The sequence below is a fragment of the Dermacentor andersoni genome, chromosome 1 (assembly GCF_023375885.2).
Source record: "Dermacentor andersoni chromosome 1, qqDerAnde1_hic_scaffold, whole genome shotgun sequence".
In the NCBI taxonomy this organism is placed as follows: domain Eukaryota; kingdom Metazoa; phylum Arthropoda; class Arachnida; order Ixodida; family Ixodidae; genus Dermacentor; species Dermacentor andersoni.
The window spans coordinates 414,071,037-414,080,761 of record NC_092814.1 but is presented as its reverse complement, the minus strand read 5'-3'; the positions used below and the strand labels follow the sequence as shown (position 1 = coordinate 414,080,761).

Below are 9,725 nucleotides of genomic sequence, written 5' to 3'. Positions count from 1 at the left end.
TTTATCCCGTTTTCAGGCCATTTGCATTCATGACTCAACCGCACATACTTTATTTGCTCCTTTTCATGCATTTTGTCCGTTTGCCATTTTGAATTCAAGCGTCGGCATGATTGCTTGAACTGTGTGTTTGTATGAATGTACTTACATGTTCCCACCCTGCTAAGATCTTGTAAAAGATCGCAGTATCTACAAATAAAATAAATAAATCTGGCCGTGAGGCAGAAAGACGGGCTAGTATGTGTTTATTCGTATAAGGGGACATTGAACTAGTGCGTAAAAAAGGACACATGCAGGAAAATGAAAAACGAACACCCAACGCTAGACACCAACTGGGTTTATTCTCAGGAGGACACAAATATGTAGGCAAAAAGACGCGTGCTACATGAGCAATCTCTGAAGGGCATGCGCAATGGCACCGTATTGTGCAAGAATTTTATTTTCTTTGCTGTCAAAGATAAGTTAGGTTTGCTGACGCAGGCCTATTTTCGCGAAAGAATAAAGAAGGCCTGAAGTATTTCACGCTCGCGCTGATCTGTGCCATAAGTAATCACTTGAGTCTTATGAAAGAGCGGCTTGCATTCATTCTCACAGCACTTGCAGTGTGCCGCCAAGTGCCCAGATCCCGACTTTCTTATGTTGAGTGCAGGACAAATGTGGTTTACAGAATTCCGCTGTCATGCCAAAGTTGCTACATCGGCCAAACTGGCCTGTTTATCAATGTTCGCCTAATGGAGCACAAGCTGCTTGTCGAAGTGCCATCGGGATCAGGCCACTTGCCGGCACATTGCAAGGGCTGTGAGAATGAATGCATGCCGCTCTTTGATAAGACTCAAGTGATTACTTCTAGCACAGATCAGAGAGAGCATGAAATACTTCAGGCCTTCCTTATTCATCGGGAAAAACAGGCCTGCGTCAGCAAGCCTAACTTATCTTTGACAGCAAAGGAAATAAAATTCTTGCACAATAGGATGCCATTGCGCATGCGCTTCAGTGATTGATCATATAGCAAGCATCTTTTTGCCTATATATTAAGGTGTATGCCTTTAGTGGCTCATGAGTGTCCGGGCGCAGTCCATGGTAGACGCAGGAAAGCGGTTATCACCGGCGAAAGGAGCAAGGAGAGGAGGCGCCACCAGCGATTCTGCGATTCTGCACCAGCGTTTCCACCACCAGATGCGATTCTGCAAGCAAGGAGAGGAGGCGCCATGCCAGTAGCGCTGTGCGCGTGGGCGCGTGGGAAAGCGCGGGCACCGGCGACAAACTTTGCAGCCATATGCCTGTGATGGCATCCCATGCTTGCGGCCACGGCGAAGTCCGTTCGCAGGACAGTTCAGACAACAGCAACAGAGGCAGTCATAGATAGGTTTTCGCCTATCACAGCCTAGCTCAGCAAAGTGCCCATAGATTGTTTTTTGTGTCCTCCCGAGAATAAAGCGAGCCGATGTCTAGCGTTGGGTGTATCTTTTTCATGTTCCTGTGCGTCTTTTTTACACGCTAGTGCAATGTCCTCTTATACGTGCTACGTTAGACCCAGTGCGAATGCGCGCCTTTTACCGCTGACTACTGCGGTGGTAAGCGTAACTCGCGCCGACCGCAGATTACCGTATATAACTGAGGACCACCCAGACGAGCCCAAACTGCCCACTACGATATGAATTCGCCCTTGATGTTTTTTTTTTTCGCCGTGATAAATGCTTGGTAAAGTTAGCCATCGGTTCGTCCCATCCACGGAGTCCCATCTCACCCTGGGAACAAAGTGATAGCAATATATCTTATCTTTTAAATTGATATCAGCTGTTTGATTAGACACTGCTAGACCCAGAGAGACCTCATTAACCCGTGGGTTCACCTAGTAGATGGCGCAGCATTAACGCTAATGATAATTAGCGATGCGATTGCGATGCGAAAGGCATCTGGCGTTCTTAAGAACATCATTTTTTGTTTACATGCTGAGCGCATAATAACACGCACTGATAGATGGCAGTATATTGTATACCGCCGATTAGTGTTCCTGTATATGCTCCCGCAGGGAGCAGAGTTGCGCATAACTTTTCCGGCGCCGCTCGCACCGCTATTGGCCGAGCGCGAAAAATGACGTCAAATGATCCGCGCCGCTGCGAAGCCAACTTTACGGGCGCATCGCCGACTCATGCGAACTCGTCGTTTCCGTCAGTACCATCGCCATTGCAATCAGTGGACCGTCGATCGTGCGTTCAGAGAAGCAGCTCGAAGCTCTTGCATCTTGACTCTTTTTCTACTTGCAGATTTGCTGCTACTAAATAGTAAGCACTACTAAATAGTAAGTACTACTAAATAGTAATAGTAAATAAAAGTAAGCTTTGCTTAAAATGTGCGCATGTCAACATTTGAAATGCGCTTAAATCTGTGTCTGCACCGCGTGTATCGAAAACGTGCAGCTGTTGTTAACGATGGTTAGTGATAAATAGCGCACTGTTAACGGTCACTGACATAACTGCAGGCACGATAGCTCTCTTGGCGACGGTCATTAATCGGCTGGTTTCGGCAGCCAAAATGCGCTTTAAAACATTTCTTGCTTTCTGACCATGATAAGACAACTTCATATGCATGCTGAAAATAATTGCACCGCTTTTTGTGGCAACGTACTACGCGTTTGCGAGCGAACTTTGGAGCTGTTCGAGCCACGGGAGTATATTATTTTGGGGAATCGAAGGCGGTCCTACCCCCTATTTGTACGTTCGTGTGTGTGTTTGTATATGCGTGTTTACATAGGTACATACAAAGTTTAGGGTTTGTTGGAAGCCCACCCCTTCCGGCTGCACGAATGACTCGTTCGAGCGTAGCCTGTATTAAGAAGTGCCCTTTGCTAAGCGCCTGCGAACAATTGGCGCTTGTAGCTCACGACCACTAGAGAAAAAGGCGGAACACCGCGCGGCATTTGGCTCCTGCGCGCGCGAGGAGTGGCTTCGCTGCAGAGCTGGATCACGGCGGCGGACCTATGCGCAACTCTGCTCCCTGCGGAAGCATATACCGGAACACTACCGCCGATCACTCCGCATGTCTACCATGGTCGTACTGAGGCAGCCCATCCGAAGAGAAACTCATGGACCAGGATAACATATCGCTCAAAGATAATTGTCCCGATTTGTCACATGTACGAAGATTAGCTGTGTACGCGAAGTGCAGCACACTTAGATAACGCATAGGTGGCACTAGCTTTCGCACAGTGATTGCTACCATTGCCGCTGAAACCTAACGCATGTTCGATAACGTGCACTAAGTTAGCGCTTCATTCGCTCTGAATTTATGTGGTCAATCATCATCCCCTGCTGAGAGTTAGGACGGGTAGCTTTATTTCTGATGGACGCTGTCCTCGTGAGGTGTTTCCGAGCAGGACTTGGCAGGCCAACGGAAAGTGCAGCCCACGTAGTGAAATCGGTCATGGTGCCGCCACGGGACTCGTTCTCCGAACCGTGCCGCAGTTTGAGTACGCTGCTGCAAAGACATTACAGCGGGCTCACTGGACGTCGTAAGTAAAAGAACAACGAAAGAGAAAATCTGTCAGGAGGGCAGGCACGACAGTTAGATTTGAATCAGTTTACACCCACTAATATTCACTGGTGAAGTTCGATAACAGAATGTATGATGGGATCAGAGTGTCGCTTATTTGTAATATAAGGAAAACTGAAATTGACCGTTACTGCCGCAGTTAACGCGTTTCGCTTGATGCTATTGGCCAGAAAGTTAAGTCCGTCAAAAACAGAAGGAATCATGATGCGCGTGAGACAAGAAAGAGGTCAATATCCTACCCTCGCACGTTGACAGGACAGCTGCAAAATATAAGCTGTACGCTCAGAGGATGATTTATAATGGCACCCGCTCTGCAACGTGGCAGATGCAAATAGTCGCTTCGCCTCCGTGAGTCAATTACCGTCAAGGATTTTCCCCATCTCCATAGTTTTCAAGTTACCTTGGCCTGTAACGGTGCCGGCTACATCCTTTCCCTGCTTTTTTGTTTTTGTGTCACCATAGACGTCCGTTATATGGACCCCTGTTAACAGTCCACTCATCTTCGAATCCCAGCGCTTACGGAAGCTGGACATTCCCTATGGTTCTGGCTGCATGTATATGTTGGCATTTTATTACAATGTGCTGAGTTGTCTCCGGACTTTTGTTAATGCGGATCTAATTCCAACTCGGGCCTCAAAAAACAAGGCGTTGTCCTCTCTGTTATTGCACTAATTTTCTAGGCTGATTTCTTGATTACGGTCTTTGTGAATCATCATGATTCTTTGCTTCCATCTTTTGCACAATATTCGCCCTATACCTGCTTTACTTTCTTTTTGATGACTCCATAATTGGTTGCCATCTTTCTTGACCTTTCTTGTTTTCATGCCATGCCTACGCTTTTGAGGTAAAAATAATTGTTCTCTTTAGCCGCCCGTTTATTTTGACCGATGTTCCTTAGTCTTTCTTCAGCACTAACTTTGCCCCCCTCATACAGCTGTCGTATGCGCAGCTCGAGTAAAAGTGGCCGACCAGCGCGTGCGATATCATAAACTGGATTTCTCTTTTGTCGAACTGCCCTAAGGAATGCGTTAACCACGTACCTGAGGCCAGTTCTGACATCATTTGTTCGCCAGCTGGCTGTCCTTCTTCTCGGCAGGTGCTTCGTGCGCGACTGCCTCTATGGGAGGACCACCGGGAGCAGGAGCGTCCGGACTCTCCAGGGTACCAGAACCCTTGCGGGAGGACTTCTTGGACGCTTCTGCGGATGCGCTCGCGGATCCCTTTCCGGAAGCCGAGGCAGACCCTTTGCCAGAGGCCGAGACTGACTCTTTGGCGGAGCCCGAGGCGGACCCCTTTCCGGGGGATTTTCCTGAACCCTGGATGGACTTGTGGTCACTGCGATGCTCGGACGATGGTGCTGAGGATACCGCGGACTTGTCACCGCCTTCGGTGGCCGCCGCGGCCACCTCGCCGCCCGCGGCATGCGCCTCGGACACAGCGCTCACCGACACCCGCTCTGCTGGCACGCCTGACGCACTTGGCGTCACATCGTCGGGGCCCGGCTCCTGCAATTCGGTGCTCGACGGCGGCCTCTTCTTGGGCGGCACGCCATACTGGTCCGGTGGACTGCGTGCAGAAACGCCGGAGAATTAATGTAGTACGTCCATTCTCTATGCCTCATGCAGTCATCAGAAGTCATCTTGTATACCTTGTATGCCGCATAATATGCGGCAATGAATGAAGTGATCTATGAAGCACACAGACAATGAAGTGACGATGAAGCACCCGCTGCGGTGGTTCAGTTGCCTTGGCGTTCTGCAGCTGCGCAATATGTCGTGAATTTGGTTCCCGGCTTCAGCGACAACTTTTGGATGGCGCCGAAATTAGAGAAAGAAAGTTTCGTGAAGTTTGATTGAGGTGTCTCAAACTACGGCGTCTCAAAGTGCCAGTAATGACATTGTTAAACCGCACAAGGCCTCAGTGTGGCGCAATGCACGCCCGACTTTCGCAGCGCAGTTATGCCGGCGTATTTCGAGAGTGACAGGGCTTGGCAGGACCCCAGGGTAGCTCTTCTGACTCCGCGCATCACTGGAAACCACAGCCACTAAAAACAACGTCAAGATGTGCGCCAGTGCGATGGGAGTTACAATGACGCAGAATGTAGCGCCAGGCCAAAACGTGCTGGTATTACAGACCAGACAAGCACTCACGGATTGTCTATTTTGATGCGTCACCTGTTGGCAGACACTTGTTTTATCAAGAAGACTCTTTTTGGGTGCCGTTACATAGGGCGTGCTTTTTTAAGAGCCCGTATAATTTTTTAGAGAAAGGCTATGAGCGTATACAAGGTGGCGTTCTTGCAGACAAATTGCTTGGAAATTTGTTTGTACAGGAAAACCATTCATTCACAGTGGTGGAAAAGAACTACGAAGCGTACCAGCAAGTATGCGGCCTCTAGGGAGGGCAACATAGCGACAAAGAACGTCAAGCGGAAAGTTAGAGAGGCTGAAATAATCTCATGGGTGGCGGCAATGGAAAAGAAACCTGTCATGAATAACTACCTATGAGGAAAAAACGAAATCAGGAAAGAAACAATTTATGATAATTCAAAGGGAAGCTCATTACTTATCGAAGCGATATCGGTATGCCTTAGAACACGCACTTATGAAGCGAGATATAAGAAGGAAGAAGAAGCATGTGCTTGCTGCGGTAAAGCTAGGGAAACTATGGAGCATGTTTTATTAGAATGTGAAGACGTCTACCCCGCGGTCGATTTAGGCACCACTGGCCTCCTTGAAACCATTGGGTTCAGCGGGAGCAGTGGAAAAGTAAACATGTCCGCAATGGATTGGCAAGAGGCGATTGGAGGATTGGTAGAAGAAAAGTAGGGAAACGGCAAAAAAACGGAGACATACAAAAGCACAATTCGCAATAGGGGATCAGAAAATGTGGGTGTGGTAGTTCATCGTGTTTTTTTCCCTTTTTTATTGTTTAACCTAGGTAGGATATCAGGCAGTATAATAGCAAGAGCTTGGTGGCGCAACCCACCTGAGCGTTCCGTTTTGAGCGTTCCAAAGGGAACGCTCAAAACATCCATCCATTCATCCATGTTTGGCTTGGCGGACATACTTTGCTGCTGATAACTTGAGTATCAGAAGACTAGCGAAGAATTACTAAATGCTTTAATTAAAGCCTTGGAGGCATTTCCTTATGTGAAAAATTTGAGGACAGACATATCTTAATGCTGGGATCGTTAGAGACTATGAAATCTATTTAATTTCTTGTTTCTCCAATAGGGCTTTTCCAGATCCACTTCTTGTTATTGCGCTTTGTGAAGAAGGTATTCATTAATCGGAGTCTATTCCGAATAATTCTAGCATCATATTTCCTCTACTACTCCTAGAATTGATGCCGTAGTTGCCAAATGCTTGTTCCCCAGCCCGCTTTTCCCCCACTTTTGCATTGAAGTCGCCTATGACTAGAGTATACTGAGTTTGCACCTTTCTCAATTGTCATCCAACAGCTTCATAAAGTTGGCCAATGTCATCATCATCGTGAATGGAGGTTGTAGCATAGTATTGTACTATTTTAATTTCATTTCTGCTATTTAGTTTTATTCCGACGACTGCTTCTTTCTTATTAATGCTGTAGAATTCATCAAAGTTGTCCACTATGCCCTCACGAATTATAAATCCTACCCCGTATTGTCTCTCTTATATGGATGTCTCTTATATCGTTCTCTCTCTCACAAATATTGTAAATACATCTTTATATGTGACTTCTGTAACGTAACAAATTGGTGATAGGTGCGAGGTACCCACGTAAAACAACGGATTTCCGCAGCGGTCATCACCTCGGAGTGGGCAACATTACGGACGAAGCAGGATGCGACATGGCGTGGTCTACATCGTCGTCTACACGACTGATGGTCGTGCTGACTCAGCCGCGGGATCCAGGAACGTTCTGCTGCACCGACATATTCAACGTGGAAGATTGGATTGCTACGTATCAGCGTATAAGTGCCCACAACGAATGGGAACCGACGATTATGTAAGCTAACTTGGTCTTCAACCTGCAAGGCACGGCGAAGGTGTGGTATACCACGAGAAAAAGCTTAAGGACTGCGACACGTGTAAGCAGAAGCTGAAGGAGTTGTTCGGCCGTCCCGCAGGGCGGAAGTGCTCCGTTAAGAAAGAACTAGCGACCCGTGCCCAGACGTCCACAGAATCATACGTCTCTTACATGCAGAACGTGCTGGCTCTTCGCCTTAAGGCCGACAGCGATGTGGCTGCCAAACAAGGCTGGGTATGTATTGAAAAGGATCGCTGACGATGCTCTCAACCTGCTCATGTGCAAAAATTGTGCGACAATATAATACATCATAAAAGAGTGTTGACGCTATGAGCAGGCCAAGAGCCACCGCATTGCAACGCAATTCGCACGCCTGCGGAACACAGCTGCGACATCCTCTTGTGACGGCAGGCTAGAAATGCAGTGGCCATCATCATCAGATGACTTGACACGGAGAGTGCGGCGAGAACTTGAAGCCATGGCTCCTGTACCCCTCTTTTCCAGTCCCAGTGAGCCAAACAACTTTCTTACAGCACCATCTGTACAGGCAATAGTCTGCGAAAAACTCGCTACTCTTGCAGTTTATTCTGCATGTGCCGTTGCACCTTCAAAGTTATCTCATGCTACGGGTCTATCAACTGGTCCGTAGTATCCTGCACGCTACCGAAATCCAGCCGAGTGGTACACCACTGATGGTCGGCCAATCTGTTTTGCCTGCTGGCGTATCGGTCACATTGCAGTTCCAAGGTTACTAAATAAATTCATATTTGAACGTTTTTCTCTTGAAACATCTAGTACACAAACTCTAAGAAATCATTTTTTGTAAGCCGCTGTATTCCCTTTGCATTAAAGTCCGACACGAATGACATTTGCATCTCTGTTAACACCTATGCATTGTGTAATAATGAGCATGTACCAAGAGTTTATATCGATTGTTCTGAATTTCACTTATAATGATATTTCGGAATTGTTCCGCTGTATTCCCTTTGCGTTAAAGTGTGATACGAATGACATTTGCATCTCTGTTAACACCTATGCATTGCGTATTAATGAGCATGTACCAAGAGTTTATATCGACTGTTCTGAATTGCTTGTATTATATTCTGTTATGTAGTGTGTGTGGATTTTGTACTTTTTTAAAAAACTTTTGACCTTGCTGTACGCCATGCACTCTAAGAACAGTTTACACCCTTTGGAATGCCCCTTCTGCCACACAACGATAATCGTCATCTGCCTTGATGCGTTTCCTTTCTTTAACGCTGCGAGCCCGGTACTTTCCAGTAACGAACAGCATGCGCGTCATCAGCATGATAGCATTTCTTGTCGGCAATGCTATCATGCTGATAACACGCGTGCCGTTTGTTACTGGAAAGTAGCGGGCTCGCAGCGTTAAAGAAAGGGAACGCACAAAGGCGGATGACGATTATCGTTGTGTGGCAGAAGGGGCATTCCAAAGGGTGTAAACTGTTCTTAGAGTGTGTAGGGGGGCTCGGGCTCCCTCAAGCGAAAATCGTTCTCTTTTTTGCCTGAGCCTACCCACATCATAATGATGTAAATAAAACTGACTTGACTTGAATTGCTCGCCATTGTAACAACCGCACTGTCTCCTCTCCCCTACGGCCGCCATTCACTAGTTATTAGCTCCCCGAACATAGCGAGGGTTGTTAGCGTCCTCAATTGACACCACAACAGCCAAAGAATGACGCTCGTGCACCTTGGAAGAGTACCTCGTCGTCATTCCAATCAGCTTGTCGACCATCGTTCCTATCGCCGCAGGCTGGTCGCCCACTGTACCCCCCAATGCAGCCCCGACGCCCGTCCCAAGGAAACTAAGCGATGCAGCTCGCCGAGGTGACGCTGCATTGACGACTCGACCGCAAAAGCATCTGACCACTTTGCCGACAAACCAGAACATGACGAACGTTTCAATCGATGGCGTCCCAGCACTCATTGACACTGGCGTGGACGTATCCCTGGTGAGTGCCCAATTACGCCGACGCCTGAACAAAGTTCTCACACCCTCTGCATCACGCACCCTCCGCGTCACCGACGGAGAAACGCCTACCGCGCATTGCGGGGCGCTTAACATCTTTTGCTTGCCGCTTTGGAACAATGCCGTTACGGTGTGATACTCGGTTTAGACTTTTTATCGTCCGATTTAGCCC

The 9,725-nt window shown here is 47.7% G+C and overlaps 1 protein-coding gene across 3 annotated transcripts in view; it reads right to left on the bottom strand.

Annotated features, from left to right (window-relative positions):
* Nucleotides 1–950: 950 nt before the first annotated feature.
* LOC129381798 (uncharacterized) overlaps nucleotides 951–9,725 on the bottom strand; it is a 126,167-nt gene continuing 117,392 nt past the window's right edge. The window contains exons 5-6 of one of the 3 annotated variants that reach the window (XM_055064967.2): nucleotides 4,590–5,115; nucleotides 951–1,181 (exon numbers count right to left, since the gene is read on the bottom strand). In XM_055064967.2, coding sequence (XP_054920942.1) covers nucleotides 4,608–5,115 — 508 coding nt within the window. In that variant the 3' untranslated portion in view covers nucleotides 951–1,181; nucleotides 4,590–4,607. Of the gene's footprint in view, nucleotides 1,182–3,309; nucleotides 3,500–4,589; nucleotides 5,116–9,725 lie in introns of those variants that run through there. The other 2 variants (XM_055064966.2, XM_055064964.2) reach the window with 2 other exon arrangements.